The 21,096-nt window shown below is 28.0% G+C and overlaps 2 protein-coding genes across 3 annotated transcripts; one reads left to right on the top strand and one right to left on the bottom strand.

Moving 5' to 3' along the window:
- Window positions 1-7,570: 7,570 nt before the first annotated feature.
- Window positions 7,571-13,166, top strand: LOC110643777 (acid phosphatase 1). Of its 2 annotated transcripts, XM_058144239.1 has the most exons (4): window positions 7,571-7,718; window positions 11,670-12,076; window positions 12,392-12,604; window positions 12,822-13,166. In XM_058144239.1, exons 2-4 carry the CDS (start codon window positions 11,688-11,690, stop codon window positions 12,997-12,999), a joined length of 780 nt encoding a protein of 259 aa, XP_058000222.1. In that variant the 5' UTR covers window positions 7,571-7,718; window positions 11,670-11,687; the 3' UTR covers window positions 13,000-13,166. The 2 variants fall into 2 exon arrangements, with proteins under 2 accessions (XP_058000222.1, XP_021651946.2); XM_021796254.2 differs by lacking the exon at window positions 7,571-7,718 and having other exon boundaries at window positions 11,614-12,076.
- A 4,884-nt stretch (window positions 13,167-18,050) lies between these two features.
- Window positions 18,051-21,096, bottom strand: LOC110643792 (BTB/POZ domain-containing protein At3g08570). The gene is made up of 4 exons (XM_021796290.2): window positions 20,807-21,096; window positions 20,114-20,180; window positions 18,878-20,029; window positions 18,051-18,755 (listed from the first exon to the last, which is right to left on the bottom strand). Exons 1-4 carry the CDS (start codon window positions 20,884-20,886, stop codon window positions 18,231-18,233), a joined length of 1,824 nt encoding a protein of 607 aa, XP_021651982.2. The 5' UTR covers window positions 20,887-21,096; the 3' UTR covers window positions 18,051-18,230.

Below are 21,096 nucleotides of genomic sequence, written 5' to 3'. Positions count from 1 at the left end.
GGTTATGTTTTATATAACTTTACTAAATTCTAGAACTCCGCATGTGTTAGATGTATTTTATTTGATTTGGGTTTGTAATATAATACCATGTCGAATCTGTAAATCTATTAAATGCATGTATGATTGGATTTGATGAGTGAGCTGAACTCTCATTTGATTTTATGATATGATGAGTATATGGAGGGTGAGCTGAGCTCTTCAAATTGATATATATTATGCTTACAGGTCGGATGAGTAAAAAACTTTTCATTGGATGGTTCATGTTATGGTCGGACTTTGCCCGGTTTATTTCTTGAAATTGGGCTCAATATGGCCTTAGGATTGGGTTAAGGAATAGTTAGACTTACTAAAGGTCTCAGGGACTTTAAGCTAGCGCAAGTCCTAGTGCCGGTCTAGCCCATGGGATTAAGTCGTGACAAATATAATATGAGACGTGGATGAAAGGTATTAAGATATTTTTACTATTAATTAATATTAAGAAATTGAAAAAAAATGGATGAGTGCTGTTAGGTTTTGAGTTTGAATTGTATTATATATATAAAAATGAAAAATAAAAATCTTAATAATAACAAAGTTTAAAGACTAACCAATAATTTATCTTTAAAAATAATACTAGGTCAATAGCAATGGAAACAAAACAAACAGAACAATTTAAGAACAGAATACAATGGGCCCTTAAATTCCTTCCAACTACCCTAAATAAAAGGTTGGTTAGTTTGACAATTAGTTGCAAGGTAGTACAGTACTTGAATTACTAGTGGGTAGTAGAAGTAAGGAAAAAGCACATGGCTGAGGGCGTATTTGCTTTATTGCTCTGAATAGCAATTTCATTATGCAGTTGGGAGTTGATGGTAAATGCAAATTGCAACCACAACTTTAAAACTTTAATTAATGAGAATTTTTTCCACCAACAAATACATAAATTCTTGTGTCACTTCCCTGCAAAGACAAATATAAGTACTTTCTATATTTCATTTTAAGTTATGTTTAAAAAAAAAAATTATACTTTATTTGATTTTTTAGAGAATTAAAGAAGCATTAACTTTTTTTTTACTTTATTTATTTTTAATACATTTATTTTTTTCTTATCACTTTTCTCTATCTTAATTAAATACAGTAGTATTTTAGTACATTATTAATATTTTTTTTCTATAAAAGTATTATTATCTAATTATTTTTTTTAATTATTATGTAAAAACCTTAAAAAAATACTTAAAATGAGACGGAGATAATATTATGACCTTGTTTGACAATAATTTTTAAGATAACGTTTAATTTTTTAACTATAGTCAAAATATCACTTTTCTTATTTATACTATTTGATAATATAGTGTTTATACTAATATTTAGATGTTGAGAGAGTAGTTCATAAAAATTACTCCTTTTAACTTTTAGAGGTTGAGGGAGTATTTTGACCATGTCAACAAAATGATAAAACTATTTTTATATTTAATAGTTAATTTAATAATTATTTTTATCGAACACTTCTACTTTAAATCATTGTATAAATAATTAACTACTATCAACTAATATCTAATAGTTAATAATTAATAAAACTATTGATAACTATTAAAATAACTAATTACTATTAAAACAACTGATATTACCCATAGAGCCTACATTTTTTCCTCACCTCTCAATTTTTTTTAGGAATCCCCACCTCTTAATTACTCCTCCTTGATATATATATATATATATATATATATATATATATATATATATATATTCTTCAAATATAATCAAAAAATTAGTTGTGGAACAGTTTATCCATCAGTACCTTTTTTGATTGAGCTATAAGCTATCATATCATATGCTTTATTTGGGTTTGATCCCCTTAGCCATGCACTGGACAAGTTAGTTCAACTGCTATGCTATAATCATGGTTTAATTAATTTTAAAAGCCATAAAATATGATTATTTATCACGAGAATATAATTTATAGTAATCATCACCAATTGATAACTGAAGCCTGAAGGCGATGATAAATACTTCATGAAAGTTAAATTTGCTGAAGCGGTTGAGAAAGGGACGTGCCCAGGACGCATGGGCCAACAAGCTACGCCCACCACAATGCCCATGTGCGTCATAAAGTTCCTCTGAAAAATAAGGAATCTGAATATCCGACAGCATACGCCACCCTAATAAAGGACAATATTTGCCGATATTCTTGACTTGATTTTTCCCAATTCTCTGTGATGGTCTTTTGTATATGAGGTAATTTTGTTACGGTGAATGTAGAAAGGAGTTAGTTCAATTGATTTCAGACTCTCATTATACCATAAGGGCAAGGAAGAAAAAGAAAGAAGTAGAAGAAAACAGAGCAGAAGAAATGTAGTTTGTAGGGTAGCTATTTAGCAGTGCAAATTCACATGCTAAAGAGAGAGACAAGACACTAGCAAAGTGCGAGTCACCAAGTTATTATACTATACATATACCCATGCCTCCAGCCAGTAGGGACGGGTGACTGATCAGGAGTACTCATTTCCACGTAAAGAGCCTCTTTCTCTCACAATTATTGCTTTTGCTTTCCGTCGCCCACCAACCAATTATTGCATATATATTAGATTTTTCTCCAAGTTATTTGATTATGATCCATCCATGAAAGATCGGAGAAGAAAATAAAAAATAGAAATCAGATTGAGGATTTTTCATCATTCATATGAAATGGTACATGTTAATATGTACATCAATATTATTGTAAAAAAAAAAAAAATAAAAAAAATAAATATATATATATATATAGTGGCCTATTAATGATTTAGCCAACCAATCAACTATTAAATTCGATTAATGAGTCTATATAAAGGTTTCTTACCAACTCACTATTTACTTAAACCATTACTGTAGAATTATGAAATAGGATTTTTGAATTAAAGTAGCTGCAGTGAAAGTAGAGGAAAAGAAATGAAGTTTTGGTGCCATGGGCGGAGCCACGTTGCAATAAATGGGTCAATTGATCACACTCAATTTCTTTTTACAAGATTTTGATATATGTATATATTGAAGAATTACATTTCTAATGAATATATATATATATACCGCACATTTTTTATACTCATTATATATCTATAATTTAATAATAATAATAATAATAATAATAATATTATTATTATTATTATTAACATTTTTAGATTTAAGTTAATAAAATAAAGTATATGAATAGTAATAAGAAATTATAAATTTGTAAATGGATATGATAAAGGTGAAATTTATTATGAATTATAATATAATTTTATAATTATAAGTGTTTTATAAATATATAAATTTAATTATTTGTTATTTTGTTAATTCATATACTTTTGTCTTAAATTTTTCTTCAATAATGAAACAATGAGTCTATCAACATTTAGCTTTTAGCATTTTATAATATTTATAAAACATATATATATATATCTAGCATGGGAAGTCTAAATTTTTTCAACATTGTTTAAGATTTTCTACATATAATAATAAAATACATTCAATTTAGTACAATGCTATATAATATTGATCTTTTTAATTTTAATTGTTTTTTATTTGATTTTTTTTAAGTGAAATCATACTTTTCTAAATATTTAATATTTTTTTATAAATATTTGCAATTAATTATTTAATTTATCATATAAAGATATTATTTTTACGTGTATTATTTTTAATTCAATTTTAGGTTAATATATAAAAAATTTATGTCTAATTTATCTTAATTCTTTTGGTTTATTTCAATATAAGAAAAAAATTAATAACATATAATTATTTTACTTTATTTCTATATATTATAATTATTTTTTTAAAAGTAAATGTCAAACTTTAATAAAGAAATTTGTTGAGTCTAAATAAATAAAAATTCTATTAAATGATGTAATACTTATATTCATATGAAAATTAGATTTTTTTTTAAATTAAAATATCAATTTATATTTATATAAAAATATGAATTTATTAAATTGAAATAACAATTCTATAATCAAAATATAATTTTTAATTCTTTTTATATGTACTCACTATTTGTTAAGTTAAAATAATATTATAGTATTAAAAAATTGAAATATCATTATTTTTTTATATATACACATATTAACATTTTTAAACTTTCAATAATACACCATTTTAAAATAATCATTTTATTAATTATATTAATTTTATAATTAAACTCAAGATTAACTTATTGGATTAATTATTAATTTTTTTAAATATTACATATTTATCTATTTAATTTTTTTTATATATAATTTATTTTATATACTTTATACGTAATTATATATTACTTAAAAATTTTAAATTCATATAATTTTATCATGTATTACATACTAATTAGATATTTTTATGATTCAACGAATATAAAATTTTGTTACAATACTTTCCTTGTTGTATTACTTATATATATATATATATATATGATTTTTCTTATTTAGACTTGGTTTTCAATATATAAAATATATGGTGAAATCTATCTATTAAATATAAAAATTTCACATATTTATATTTTGAATTCATAATATATACATTGAGTCTAGATAAGAATTTTCACATACACGCATATATATATATATATATATATATATATAAAGCTTATAATAGTATTTACATAATACATATAAATTTAATTTTAATTAGAATTAATTTATATATCAATACAATATAAAAATTAAAAAATAAATTTATAATTAAAATAAAATATAAATTATTTTGTATTAAATATTTTTTAATTAACTTTTAGATAATCAAAGCAAACGCTTCCTCGACAAACTGTACGCTTAGTTTATTCTCCTCACCCATCCACTGGTGTTTGATGTCCCAATGCTATGCTAATGCCGATTTTTTAATGAATTTATAAAAAATTAAATTAAAGGAAAAATTTAAAAACACTAATATATATTAATAGATGTGGAAATTATTTTATTAATCATTGATCAATCATATCATGATCGAATATTCGATGGAGAGTTGTTGGAGTCGTCGCCAAAATTGTAAAGCTCAAGTTTAAATTTCAATTGAATCCATTTAATTTTTTTTTAGTTATTATCAATATTTTTTTAAGGCAATGATTAGTAATTTGATTTGTTTTGGTTTACGTTAAATATAAAATTAATGTGTAAACTTTTTTATTTTATTTTCAAACAAATCATTTACTCACGTGTTATGTAATAATAATTTAAATTATTTATTTTTAGTTTTTATTTAACTTAAATTACGTGAACTTTCATTTATTATCTGGAAAAAAAAAAGTTATCATATTAATTTACATCAAAAATATATTAATTTAGTGGTATTTGATTTAAATTAAAATAATTGGTCAAATTAAAACAAAGATAGGAGAAATCCTATAAACAATTATTCTTAAAAAATAGACTTGTAATTCGTAGCTTAAAAAATAATTAGTAAATACCTAAAAGATAATGAAATTATGTGAATGCATTAAATAAAAAATATGATTAAAGATTATATATCTTTAAAATAAAAAAATATAATTTATTAACATTCCTGTTAAATTATTTTTAATAGTCATAAGAAAATAAAGTTGAAGTGTTCACATGAATTTAATATTAAAATGTATTCTTAATATATTAATTTTTAATTCTTAATTATAATAACACCTATGATAGAAATTGAATTTATAACCAGAAAATATAATAAAATGAAATTTCAAACTCAATAAAATAAGATTATTAAGTTAAACACTATCTAATACTAATAAATAAATTTATAATTAAAGAAATAATAAATTAAAATGAAATTTCAAACTTTATAAAGATTAGATTATTAAGTTAATTTAGTATAATCTAATACCAATAATTAAATTTATAATTATAAAAAAATATAAATTAAAATAAATTTTATTTTAAAAAATTATTATTTTTTAATTATATCAAATGTCACGGATTTAAGTGTCAAATTTTACTCAATAATTTTTACTCTTTATATATGTTAGCATAATTACAGCAATCAGCATGATTATAGGAGATTTGTGTAACATAATTACAGCAATCAGCATGATTATAGGAGATTTGTGTAGCATAATTATAGCAATTATTATTCTTGTCCAAATTAGTTCATATTCTCATGTATAAATAGATGTAATATCCTTTTCTTCATTACTTGTATTCTTTCTTCTAACAATATATATATATATATATATATATATATATATATATATATATATATTAAATTTTCTTAACATATAAAGATAAGTACTCAAGACGAACACCATTTAACATTAATCCTAAAAAAACATGAATTTTTGCCTACACAATTTATCAGCTTGCTTGTATAAATCAAAACAAAACGGCGGGTAATTCTATAGACCCAACACTGAGTCAAAATTGTGGCGTCATATGTTAGGTACAAATTGACTTTCTTAACTGATTTCGAATTAAATTTTTATATCAGATCAAATTAATATAAACATTTTTAAATATAAATCAATAAATAAATATAACCTTATAATGTGTGCAGAAGGTTTGCAGTACCCTTTTGTTTAATTTTTTTTTCAAAAATTAAAGAATGGCAACTAAATATTAAATACACTCAAGTCTTCAATGGAATGGTTGGATGCCTTAAAAAAAGAAAAGAATGGTTGGATTATATAACCATATCTTATGTAATAGTTGACCCGTCACTGGACAAAGTGATGAATCTTTCTGCATCCTCCACTCATTATATACAGTTGACCCGTTACCCTCCCTCCTCTGGCGGGGAAAAACTCGTCCAAATCCTGATCTCTTGTGTGAAAATGGAGGAGTGATCTCACCCTGACCTACCTCATTACCATTCTTAATTCCATTGCAGTATTTAATTATATTCAACACCCCACTCCATTGGTTATTGTATGGAGACTAATGGGAAATTTTTACACATAAATTTCATATGTGGATGTTTAGAGTGTGATTATATTGAAGATTATTAAAAATGGACTACAATTTCTATTAATTTATTTTTTAGAAAGATTTATTTGATTTTACTCCTTTCATTTGAAGAATGTTATGAGGATTCAATTGTTTGACATGCTTGATTTTCAACTAAAATTTGGAAATATTTTTATTTGAAGGAGAAAAAAAGATTAGTTATGATAAATGCAATTGATCTTAAAGAAGAACTTAGAAAGATTCTCATAATTCCTTCTTAATTAATAGACGGAAATATTTTAATTGATCTAAGAATTGAATGAGAAGAAAATTATACCCTGTGGATGAGACCAACTTTTGTGAAGAAAATTGAGAGGGTTGTGATGGTGGAGATTGGATTATTGATTGAATTAGCAGAGATTTGGTAGAGGTGGTATGGTCGGCTCATTGTTGTGGTTACACAATCATTACTAAACTATAGAAGAGTATTGTATTGCCAGGAGCCTATAGTATGAGAAGTTAAGGTATGATTCATTGACGCCTGTGACTCCACTTTGGATGGTTGATGGGCTCTGACTCTTTTCCCATTTTGGATTTTGAGCTAGGCTAGGCTAGGCCTCCCCGGCTCAATTTCTGATCCCATCTGGTGGGGCAGAGCTCTTCGTCACGACTCTTTCTGCCCTCTGACGCCACCCGCACCCAGCTTATCATAAACTTGCTACTTGGTGCCCTTCCCATTTTAGGCTCTCCACACTTTCCTATAAATACCTATACCAATTGGTTCCACTTCGTTGCTTGTTTGAGATCAGCACCAAACCTATCACATCTTCATGAAATGCGGATCCCCCACGTTTAAACAAGACCTTGGTCTTCATCTGGCTCTCGCCACCCCATTAGGTAACTTTCTCTTAATTTCTAAACTTTTGATGTTATTGTCGCTAAAGCTAACCCTATTGGGAGATTTTTAAATTTTCTAGAGATATTAAAAAATAGTGCTTTTTTTTTTAATTTATTTATGCAAAATATTTTTTTTATTAATTTAATTATGATTAAAGTTGGAACTTCATAAATTCAAAAATAATATAAAATTTATTTAAATTTTGAATGTAAAAATGATAACTAGGTCGAATCGAATAATTCATATTACTTTAAATTATAAATTCAATATATTTTGCCTTTTCTAAAGTGAAATTAAATAGAGTCATTTTAAATTACAAGTTGATTATAGTTACCCATCATAGAAAAAATTTCAAGTTAATTTAAGATTTATAGGTGATTTTGAATCATAATATTAAGTTTTATTAAAAGATAATTTATGTTAATTTAAATTTCAGATTGAAATTCAATCAAGTGAACATCTTCAAAATAAATAATTTAAGTTTTCGAATTAAATTTTGATAAAAAATTTTAATTTATAAATTGATTAAATTATACTATAATTTTATATACATTACAAATTATGATGAATTTATAATGAGAAAATTATTATTTAATCATTATATTGTAATAAAATTAATTATGTATTTTATTTATTTAAAAAAAATGTATTATTTAGTTCTTTAATTTGGAGTCCATTTCTTATTAATTTTTCGATAATCCAAGTATGATTTAGTCTCTCATAAAATAGAGAGATTAAATAAAAATTTAATTATCATTAAAATTCATTAACTAATGAAAAATTTAAAAGAAAACCTAAAGAATTTAATAGAAGTAAAATATGTTTTAAATTATAAAAATTAAATAATTAATTTTATTAAAATATAATGATTAAGATTTTAATTGTTTCACAAAAAATAATTTATATTTAAAAAATATTTTTCATATATATATATCTACTAAAAAAATATTTTTAGTTATTTAGTGAATTAATGATATTTATTTATATTGTATATTTATAAATATTTTTATATTTTAATAAAATTATTAAAATTTAAAATATAAAAAATAATTTCTTTAAAAATAATTTAATTTTTTTAATAAAAAATATTTTTATTAATTTATTTTTTTAAATATCATAAAAAATATTAAAAATATTTTATAAAAAAATATTTTTTATAAAATAAATGAGACATAAATAATAATTTATATATATATATATATTAAATGGTTTAATCAAGTCAAAATTTACGACCATGATTCAATGCACACGTGACGCAGAATCGAATCGGTAAACAGTTCGTCAGCTCACGGCATTGAACCGGTCCTCTCCTCTGCTCTGTATCGCGCGCACAAAGCGCTCGGCAGCTGCAGCTTTTAGAATTTTGTAAAGAAAAAAAAACAAATTGTTCTTTTCTGTAAATCGACGAAACACGTGTCAAATTATATACAGCTGTTAGCGTTTCCTTCCATCATCGGTAACCTAAAGACAATGTTTGCTTTTAGATTTATTCTTCCTTTACTTTTCACTCAATCAATTTTTATTTACTAAAAAACACAGCTGTCCTTTTTTATTAATAAAAAAAATAACAACATATGAAAATTAATATAAAATATTAAATAATTAATTTAAAAATATAATTTATTATGATGAATTCAGAATAAATAATTGAAAATATTCTCTCGTACAATCAAAATATGACTAATACAGAAAAAGGAAAAGGAAAAGCCTTGCCTTTTATGGGCTGAATTATATGTATCTTATCTCATACTATTTTACGGATTGGCTGGATTCTCACGTCTTCCTTTGTTCTTTGCTTGGAAATACATCAGCGCTTGCTACGAAGATTCTAACATCAATCAATAACGAAAGAAATAGTTAAATAAATAAAAAAAATACAAAAAGCAAATTGTTTAATATTTTATTTTATTATTTAATATATGTCTTGGCATTTTATGAAAATTATCACTTTAACTTTATTAGTTATTTTAATAATTATGAGTTATTTTATTAATTATTTATACAATAATTTTAAAATAAAAATATTTAATAAAAATAATTATTAAATTAATCATTTCATATTATTAATTTTAATTAAAATATTCTCTCAATTTATATAAATTGAGATAAGTAATTTTTTATAAATTATTTTTTAAATTTTAAATATTATAATATTAAATAAAAAAAATAATTAAAATATTAAATAATATCTTAAAATCATTGTCCAGCAGAGTTAAAATATGATAACATAAAAAATTATAATTTTTAATTAAAATAATTAGTTTATATATATATAAAAGAAAGACTTGGAGAAATGAAGTCAAGTTTCTATTTTCACGGAAGTTTCCACAAGATAATGATTTGTCATTCCTCAGTCCTCAAATCTTCCATCCGTTGCTCTCATTGATAACATTTTCCATCAATAATAATCATCAATCCCAATCTTTTCCAACAAATTGCCCTTGCTTGTCTTCGTCCCACTAAAATTGAAAATTTTATTTCACATAATTATTTTATATATGATAGTTGAGAGTATAATTATTTATAATGTTATTATTTAATAAATCATTTTATAATTATTTATTTATAAGAATGGAGAAGGAAGTATTTGAGAAATACCACTAGAACCATATTAAATATATACATGCTAATTAATTTTTTTAATTAAGCTTTAATTTAGATTTTCATATTGTATATAAATTATTTTTTAATTCATGACACCCAATAAAAAAAAATCTGAATTGCACTTTGCACAAGTTTTCCTTCTTTCGTCCTTTTTCATTTTCATTATTTAACTTTAATTTATTATTAAAAAAACTCCTAAATTTTAATTTTATTTCATAAAAAATTTTATCTACTGTATATAGTAAGTTTTCATATTAAATATAATATAATATCTACATATACAATTTTAACACTTTTCGGTGAAAGAAAAATTCTCTATCTTTATAGAAAGCATATCGTTGTGATAACATTGATATTTTTACGGTAAATTTAAATGGTGGTTGAAACGATCAGTATTTTTTAAATATAGAGGAAATGAAATGAAAAGGTAATTTATTTTTTTTTTTCAATTTAGAAATCTACTATAATGAATTAGAAAATTTGTATGGAATAAAAATAAAATTTAAAATTTTTTTAATAATAAATTAAAATTAAAGAATGAAAATAAAACACAAAATAAAATTTAGGCCGGAACGTGTATTTTGGTTAATGTCAAGTCAATTTGTCTGGATCCACATTATATTTAATTAAGCTACGTCTCCCGTTGATTCAAAAATTCCACAAGAAAGACAAGTGAGCTGAAGACCTCTGCTAATGACAAAATGCAATTTGTTTAAAAAATTTCACTTAAATTGATTTAGATTTAAATTTAAAATTTTAAAAATTAATAGTTAAAGTTAATTAGTATTAATTGTAAATTTATACGCTCATGGCCTTTGATCTGATGATGAACTTCTATATTTTGCATGAAGAGCTTTGGGGAGATTCCATATCTGAATTTCTCCATAAGTTTCATAAGTGTTTTGGCCCTCATATTATAAATCATTAGATTTAGTATTAAAATTAATTTTATACATTTTAAGTTTTAGTAACAATATGGATTTATTATATAATAAATTGGTTATTTTTTATAAGTATTTTACATGAAATTAAATGATAAGCTAATAATATATATATATATATATATATATATATATATATATATATATATATATATATATATATATATATATATATATATATATATATATATAAAGAGAGCAGGCTAATATAAATATTTAAATCATTTAAAAAAAATGTATTTCAATGATATCCATTTGTACTAAAGAAGGTATTCAGACATCAAAGCTTATACAATTTTTTATTGACTTGTCAAATTATATGCACTTATAAATAGAGGAAAAGCCTAAGTGGCCTTGTGTTTTTCTCTTCCCTTTCCGACAAATCAAACTGACAGTTTTGTGTAGGAAGAAAAAACGCCTATTATGTTTAGCACAATGGCGCAGCGCTTGCAGGAGCTAATGGTGCTTTTCTTCTTAGCAATATTCTCTAAGGCGGTGGCAGGCCTCAAGCCTTACACTAGGGCCAACCTGATGCCTGATGCAGCAAATAATAATTATTGCCTGAGCTGGAGGTTGGCGGTGGAGGCCAACAATGTGCGAGGGTGGCGAACCGTTCCTGCTCAGTGCTTGCGCTATATTGAAGCTTATATGATCGGAGGGCAGTATGATCGAGACCTTGAATTCATTACACAGCAAATTTGGAGCTATGTGAGTGGGATTGTTCCCTCCAGTGATGGCTTGGATGCCTGGATTCTTGACGTTGATGACACTTGCATCTCCAATGTCTTTTACTATAAGGGAAAAAGATATGGGTACGTACCATATATATATATATATATATATATATACCTTTTTTTCCAAAGCAGGAAAAGCCAAAGAGGTGTGTGAGACTGGATGTCCTTTAATCTATTTTTTGAAAAAATAAAGTCCCCCTTAATTATAAATATTTTAGAAAAAGTACAGGTCAGTCGAATTCAAAATCCTTTTATTATTTTGCATTACCTAATCTCAATCTCTCTGTACAAAAAAATTCATTAAGTTAAAACACATTATTTGCTATTCAATTCTTCTATAAGGTGATTAGAGAATGACAGAGAGTGATGTTGACTACTAATTGTGTGCTGTAGGTGTGACCCATACGATCCAGCTGGTTTCAAGGCTTGGGCATTGATGGGAGGATGTCCAGCTATTCCTCCCTTGCTGAGACTATTCCTGGACCTGGTAGAGGGTGGGTTTAAGGTATTCTTGGTCACTGGCAGAGACCAAGAATCTCTTGGCCAAGCCACTGCCGATAATTTGCATAATCAAGGATTCATTGGCTATGAGCGATTAATCTTGAGGTAAGATGGTGAAGCAGTCCTCTAGTAATAATTTCACTATAGAGTAATTTTTGTTAATTAGCAAAAAAGACAAAGTTAGTCAGTGTAGCCAACATAATTGACTAACATGGGTAATTTTATTTAAATCTAAATTAATATAAAATCCTAATATATATAAGGTTACTTGTGGTTTAGGAGACTATTAATTTTTTTTTTTAATTGTATTATAATATATCAGGACGGCCTCGTACAAAGGGCAAAGCGCAGTGAAATACAAATCCGATATTAGAAAGCAACTAGTAGAAGAAGGGTATAGGATATGGGGAAATGTGGGCGACCAGTGGAGTGATCTACAAGGAGAATTTTTAGGCAACAGAACATTTAAGCTTCCTAATCCCATGTACTTTGTCCCCTGATGAATTAATTCAGTGCAATACTTGTTATTTTGGTCTCTAACATGATCAAAATACAGTATTCTTTTTACCCATATCATATTATTTAAAGTTATTACAACATGTATATGTCAATTGCCAAGCAATGGAACAAAGATAAATAAATTCGAGTGAACAATTATTTTCTCTCCTCTTTGATTTTTCCTCTCTCAATCCTTTCTTGGTTAAAGTCGAATGTCCTGCCTTTCCTTCATCTGAATTGTGGGTAGAACTTTATCATCTCTTGCTAGATTATGCAAATTTTTTTATCCTATTTTAATTTATGATAAATCAAAAGCAAAATTAGTTCATCACACAAAAGCAAAATTGGCTTATGATCAAATAGCTGAGCTGATAATGTATCAATTCAAATTGAATTCTATCATACGCACATCTTACGGTATCATCGAATTTAATTATTGAATTTCACCTACTTTTTTCTTAAAATTTTATTATTATTAAAGGGAAAAGATTCTTAAATTTCACAATTTTATTTTGAAAAGGATTTTCAAGGGGGGTTTTAGCTTTTCATATTCCAAGTCGATGTGGAATTTTGTATCATATGTCCCCCTGTGATGAAGGGGGTATTGAGAGATGGGCTTTTAGCCATTTGAAGATTTGATTCCAAAAAATTGTGGTGGTAGCATTAACTTGCTCAACATCAAATCGATGTGAAATTTTATATCATTATCTATCAATACCTGATACTGTTGAGGAGAGGAGTCGAGGTCAGAGTCGTCTATATCTTCAGAGAGGCTAATTATTCTGTTGATTGGCTGGCTTTGCGAAGGAATTTCCTCTGGGAGCTCATCTTCTCCTCGATCTGCCAGATCAAAGTCCGACGCAGGAATAGATATAAAGGGGTCAATATTTAAATATTAATTTATCTTTATTATCATATGCGATGTGTTAAGGAAAACAGTGTATTATATCACAAAAATTATCTATAAATAAATTTATAATAATTTTTTTAATAATTTTTAATATATAACAGTGAGTAATAGGAAAAAAATTATTTTTAATTGGCAAATATCATTTGATTTTAAATGATGCACATATTTTCTTTAAATCTAAAATTATGAATAAGTAATTCTATTATATGATTATTAAACTTATTGTTCATGAAATTGAGAGTCAAACTCATAATTGAGATTGTCAATTTTGTAATGATGCTTTATTAAATAGTTAAAGTGTTATCGAAAAAATAAATTTTAGTTTTAAAAATTTAAATGTGAGTAGAGATATTTTTTTAAATTAATTATAGTTTTAAAATAATAATTTATAATTATTATAATAAATAATAAATAAAAATTTTGACTCTATAGGAATAAAATAATTAAATACAAATTTTTATGCCACAAAACTTAGATTTTTTTCTTTAATATTTAATTATTTTCATAATTGGGTAAAATTAATTTTAAATATTAAATTTAATAAAATTATTATTCTCAAATTTGGAGAAATTTTTAGAGACACTAAAAATCACTAAAATTAAAATTTTTTTTAATTAAAATATAAAAAAATGAGGGGAGGGGAGGGGAGGGCTCAACCCCCTCACCATGCACTTGCATCGAAAAGAACCGAATTTCATTAGAAACATAGTAAACAAGATCCAAGACTAATACAAATTTTGCTATACCACTTAAAGCTCTAGCACAAAGAAGGCTCAAAGCCCTTACACCAAGAGACCCTAGGACTGCAAGGGTTGAACCAACTCGAGCAACTAATTTACTAGTGGCCACGGCCATAGCCAGTAAGAAGACTATCTATAAGAGGGTAAGCTGCAAGAAAACGTGAAAAGCACACCATAAAACTTGATAAAGCTTGCAACCCATTTGGATGAGAAGTGATGCATCAAAACCACAGACAAAGCGGGCTAGAAACCTTGGCTAGAAGAACTAGGAAGAGACTTGGTAATTTTGGGCTTCTCAATCATGTGTAGCCCATAACGAAGGCAACAACAACACGTCCTTAGATTTGCCAGCCGACAAGAAGATCCCTTGGAAAAACCATCACATGAACATGGAGATGCAGATTTACGTCTAATCCTTTACTATAAATCATGGATCTGCTAACCAAAACGAAATCATGCTAATCTATACACAAACAAACCAACAGGGAGAAGTGATACATGTGTTTCATATAGTCATTTAGGTTGAATTGCATAGTTATTTTATTCATTTATTAGTCATTTTAGTTAATTTTATTAGTTATTTAGTTAATTTTTCATAATTATTAATTTTTAGATTATTTCATAATTTTATTTTTATTTTGTAAATAAAATAGTATTTTTAAGAGACTAAAAGGTAATTATATAAGTGAAGAGTAATTTTCAGGTCCAGCCCAAAAGTGTCAAAAATGAAGCTTGAAATTTTAAAGTTTTAAAGTCTGCCAAAATCTGCATAGGATGATGCACAATTTATGTAATTTGTGTATAGAAATTAGAAAGAACTTTAAAACTTGTCGAGACCTGCACAGGATGTCGCACAACTTATGCACCAGCCAGCGCACCTTAATGGAGGACAATTTGAACTTGTTGAAACTTGCACAGCTTCATACACAGGCTATACATTTGCTTATGCAGTTGACTGGAAAATTATACAAACATGCCAAAACCTACATTGTCAAGTTGCATAGCCTACACAGCCGAGTAGCCTATGCAACTCGCTTGTGCAGCATCACAGAAAACCTCTGGAGCCTGCTGAAATATGCATAGAGACCTACATGGCTATGTAAACCCGTTTTTACTCATTCTCTCCAGACTTGACTCTACACAAGATTCTGTACAGGTATTGCACAGTCTATGAATTTTCTCATTAATTGGCTAAAGGAGAAAATATTCTCACACGTATAGTGACCTCATATACACCATTTTTAGGTCATCCTAGGATTTTTGTCGGGGGTAAAAAAATCACTCTTACCTTACTTTTTGAAAGAAGGAAAAAGATTGAAAAAATAAGGAAAGAAGAAAAGGAACTCGACACTTGCCATTTCTAAACTGAAATTGAATTTTTCTTCTTCTTTCTTCACTATTTTCTATACTTCTTCTACTGGGCTTCTTTAATTTTAGTTTATTTTCATAATTTATTCCATCTTTTACTTAGAATCTCTTAACTAAACATAGATAGTGAGTAGCATTTTAAGATTCTGAAGTTAGGTATGTAATATTTAAGATATTTTGTGGATGAGCTGGCTAGCTCATATTTTATAATTATTATGAAGTTTTATCAATTTCTTGTGTGTCTAATGACATGCTTAGTGTATGATCACATTAAGTTATATTCTTAATCCTTGGTTGAAACATTGAAAGGAGAAAATTCAGTGATAGATAATCAAGAAATTAGACTTAATTAGCTTAGATCCAGAAATAGACTAAGTATTAAGAGGCCTAATAGATTGATTAAGGAATCTATTGGGTATTGGTTAATTTTAAATTCCATGAAGGCAAAATTTAATTAATCAAGACACTCTTTGTCTCACTTAAAAGAGTTTTCAAAGGATTTGAGAATTAATCTCATTAAAACACATAATTTTCGTATGTTTGACTAACTAATTAAAATTTCAAAATAACTTAAATATGAACCCTATAACTCCGGAATTACCTTTTACCATTGTTGATTGTTAATTGTTTTTAATTGCTTGTTACTTTTATTCTTGACATATTTCATTTAGCTCAATTTATTTCTTATAACTTTAGTGAAATTTTCTATTCAAGCAATTTTTTTGTTAAATTTGCAAATATACATTTTAATCCCCAATCTCTTCATTTAATTAATTGTCAATCCAATTTAGTTTAGATTAATATATTTTATATAAAAAATTTAATTTATAATACAACTCTTCGAGAGAACGATAATTTTTTTATACTACTTGAACGATCTGTGCACTTACTATTGGGCCACATCAAGAAGAAAGACCACCGTCAGTTGGGAGAGACTGAAGATGGACAACCAAGAGAGAAAAAAGAAACTCTCTCACTCATAAGATAGACAAGTTCTCACTTTACAAAACACAAACAAAAAGAGACATGGAGGAGAATCGATGGCCAAAGGCTAGATTTCCCCCAGGAACTCAAAATAGTAATTAAGAGTCTAGAGAGAAGGGAGAGACTTATATTTTAGAGAGAGAAAGAAAAAACCCTTGCTTTGGAGCAATGGTTACTTCATAATGTTGTAGGGATGATGCATAGTCGCCATTAATTTTATTTCTTCCTACTTATTTTAACCAAAAAAAAAAAAAATTCCATGCATAGTGTAATAGTTCAAGTAGGTGCCAGGATTTCAACTCCTTCCATTGCACTTCACAAGTTCTCTCAATGGATGTTTAGTTGTACTGTTTCTGCACTCTTTTATTAAAAATGGTCTTAGGGAGGATTTTATCTATCTTCTGGCAGTTTCCCTTTATTTTCTCTAGTGACATCAAAGTGACTTAAATCGCTAATTTATAAATAACCTCAGAAATTTGATCCAGCTCTAAAGATTAACAAAGCTTATGTATGCTATAATTCCCTTCAGACTTCATAGGAGCTCTCTTTTAATTTATGTTTAATCTTGACTTTGTCGTGATTTCCCACTTAATTTTATAAGTAACAAATATGATTTCATTTCTTTTTTTAAGCCATATAAATATGAAGTGTATTAAGAATACTAGAAATCAATTTGCTTGAATTTCTAAATATGCTTTGATTAAATTTTTTATCTTGTATTTTTTTTATTGTATTTGACTGAAATCAATCTTCTGTTTTCTCAATGGGTAGAAATTCTCTTGACGCTCCTTTCCGTATGTAGAGGCTCTTATGGGCTTTCCAATCACTTTTTCAACAGACTTTTTTATATTTCATATTAATTTAGTCAACATTCAATTCGGAATATTAACCCAACATAATTAGATTAATATTTATGATCTTTCAAGGTTTAATCTCCTTAACTCTAAATCGATGTGAAATTATATCATTATCCATCAATACATGATATGAAACCCATGCTTTGCATTAGGATTTCAACTACTTCCATTGCATTAGGATTTATTCCATGAGCTAAGCAAATAAAATCTTTCATTTCTTCAAAATTGCAAATTGACATACACCAAGAAAACTTGGGAAATTATAAAAAAAAAAAGTTCATCCTTTCTCCTATTTATACAAGTTTCACCCTTTATAATTTTAAGGGAATTTCTTGCACGTATGAGTGCACATGCACTATGTTCTAGAACTCTGCCTAAGACACAGAATGCCTTCGACTCCTACCAGGTTTTCCTTCTGAACCCCGAGATTTCCTACTAGATTTTTGTCGCCTCCCCCCGGCTGGACTGCTGAAAATTCCAATCCTTCCAATCCCTTTAGAGAGTGAGGTGAGAAAGGTTTTTCCATTCCCTGATTTATCTATCATCCCTTGTTTCATGCGCAGCTGCTCCTTTTCCAACTCGCTTAGCCTCACTCGCATTCTTGATATCTCAAGCTTAAGCTCACGATTTTCCCTCCGTAAAGAAGCATAATTATCTCTAGGAGACATGACTGCACTAGGCACACCACTGCTTATTCTCTGCGATACAAACCCATCTCCTGAATTTCCAGACAGGGAATTCTTTAATCGGAGTTGCTCAAAATAGAATACTCTCACTGTCATTTGTACTGGCAGTCGATCATTCTGTGCAGCATGATTACATGCTTCTTGAGATAGTTTTTGGCAGTCTATGAACTTGCAGAGCTTCTTGCAATCGTGCTCGGATAAAATTGGATGAGCCTTCACAACAAAATGATGAACAAAATCAGGAAAGTAAACATGTGGCTTTGGTTTAGAAATTTAAAGAAGCGATTTGTGAAATGTTATTTGTAGCATCAGATCATTTACATAGAAAACTATACCTTCAAATATACGTCAATTGCTCTGTAAAGCCCGTCATCGATCACACGAGCATAATCAGGCAGTATCTCAATCATAGCAATGAATTTCTGCAAACTCAAATATGGATCAGGAGCAATTTCTGCTAGATATGCGTCAATAAGCCTGCCTACTTTCAACAAGGAACCATGGTCTGAAGATCCAAGGCCTTCAGATTCATATCCACAATCTACATTTTCGTCTTCAATCCGCTGCAGGAAATTGACAAGTATCCGATGGACAGTATCAACATCAAATAATGAATCCCCACTCTGGACAGATGGTATGAGAAGATCATCGAGCGAAACCATTTCCAAACAAAAAGCAATTCTCCTCTCAAGCTCAAGTCTACATGCAATGGTTGCGTCTAACATGATTGCCATCCTTAACATCCCAAATAGAAAACCCTGTGGGATGGAAGAGCTCTTTTCTGTTGGCATTAGACTCACAAGAGTTTCCATGATCGAGCAATGATCATTTTCCACCATGCTGGGGCTTGGTTTCAACTTGGATGGATTCCAAATATGACATTTCCCAATTCCCTTTAACGAAGTCTGAGCATAATGCATTAAAGAGGCAACTATGCTGTCCGATCTAACACCAACCTTTCCCATGGCACAGATAACTCTTTGATAATAATCAATCTTTAATACCGAGAGATCTTCAATCCACCACTCAATGCAACTGCTCTTAAGTTCTGTAGATTGAGCATCGCAATCTAGCCGAGACAATCCTGATACTAACTGCTCCTTGCTAGCATTGACGGCAATGGCCTCAATACATCTATTTGGAATTCCCACCTCCTCTGCTATGGAAGGCAGCATCTCACAAGTAGATAGTACTTCTACCGACTTTTCAAGACTTTGAACCACAACATCATTCAGATAAACCTCTGTACGCTCGATGAGGTTTTCTTCCCTGTAGTCTTCTGTCATTTCCAGGTATTCTGCAGCGCAGCGCAGATAGGCAACATTTGCAGGTGTGATCTCAAAGTTCATGCCATAACAGAATTTCATGGCAAGTTCGAACGTGTGAGATCCGCCAGGTAAGTTGTGAAGCTCCAGTTTAGAAACATTTGAGTCCTTGGCATCTGCAACCATTTTCCGTATCTTTCCACTCCGAGAAACGAGGGGAAACTACAGTGAACAAAAATAATCAGCTAAAACCTTATGCAGACATTGATTCCACCACTAAAGTCTGAATTGAAAGAAGAACTTAACCTTGTGCAGTAGAAATGAATCCCCATCCACAACAATTGTAATGTCCCCTGCCACATCTGAAAATATTCTGTAGGAAAGTAGAAAAAAAAAAAATATATATATATATATATATATATATATATATTAGGAGCATTTTCAATTTTCAAACCAAAAAGCAAACATGTTCACAGAGACTTCAAGAGTAACCATCACAGGGCCAAATCCTAAAGCAGTAACAGCATATTGCTAATTTGTTAGGCCTGCAACAATTCTGGAAATAGTTCACAAAAACTCTCCCTTGGCCATTGGGACAATCCAGGGTCTGATTAATTGGACAAGGAGAACATATTCCTAGAGTTATCATCTGTTTGGCTTAATTAAGAAAGAAATGATCAATTCCACACGTTTAGAACAATACCCCCAACAATACACGACAAGGTACAGATCTCCATAAAATATTCTAGTCCAAAACGTAGCAAAAAGCCAAAAACAAACAGTATCTCAAGAACACAGACAGATCTTCATGTTATAACATGAAAATGGCTTTAAATGAGTAAATTATTCTTAAATCCCATCATCAATGAACTTACACCCTCACAAAATGATGAGCAGAGCCAACATTGCCGAAGAGAACACACAACCAATCAATATATTTGTGTACATGATCACTGTCTACACATAAAATTACAGAAAGAGAGAGAGAGAGATGAGTACCGAGTAGTGAAGGAGTTGGAGTTGGAAAACTTGGAAGTAGGAGAGCGCTTAGAAGAAGAGAAAGGATTCTCAGAAACCATTTCTGTCCTTCCACTTGAGAACCAAAAAAAAAAAAACTATCTGAAACACTTAATGGAAGAGATGATGGAGGGAATATGAATAATATGATTCAATTTACATAAATAGCCTCTCCATGGATGCTGATTTACCATGAGGACTCTCATCAGTCTCCATCAAGTGTCAGCGTTCTCTACTTTTCGAACAAAGCATTCTCAGTCTCATTCCCTCCC

This window comes from Hevea brasiliensis, chromosome 3 (genome assembly GCF_030052815.1).
Source record: "Hevea brasiliensis isolate MT/VB/25A 57/8 chromosome 3, ASM3005281v1, whole genome shotgun sequence".
In the NCBI taxonomy this organism is placed as follows: domain Eukaryota; kingdom Viridiplantae; phylum Streptophyta; class Magnoliopsida; order Malpighiales; family Euphorbiaceae; genus Hevea; species Hevea brasiliensis.
The sequence above is the reverse complement of the archived record's forward strand: the minus strand, read 5'-3'. Positions and strand labels throughout refer to the sequence as shown.

Coding starts and splice junctions, on each gene's coding strand:
- LOC110643777 (XM_058144239.1), top strand. CDS start 11,688: ATGTTTAGCACAATGGCGCAGCGCTTGCAGGAGCTAATGGTGCTTTTC. Junction 12,077..12,391: donor TATAAGGGAAAAAGATATGG/GTACGTACCATA, acceptor TGTGTGCTGTAG/GTGTGACCCATACGATCCAG. Junction 12,605..12,821: donor TATGAGCGATTAATCTTGAG/GTAAGATGGTGA, acceptor ATAATATATCAG/GACGGCCTCGTACAAAGGGC.
- LOC110643792 (XM_021796290.2), bottom strand. CDS start 20,886: ATGGTTTCTGAGAATCCTTTCTCTTCTTCTAAGCGCTCTCCTACTTCC. Junction 20,181..20,806: donor TCCAACTCCTTCACTACTCG/GTACTCATCTCT, acceptor ACTTTCCTACAG/AATATTTTCAGATGTGGCAG. Junction 20,030..20,113: donor ATTCATTTCTACTGCACAAG/GTTAAGTTCTTC, acceptor TGTTCACTGTAG/TTTCCCCTCGTTTCTCGGAG.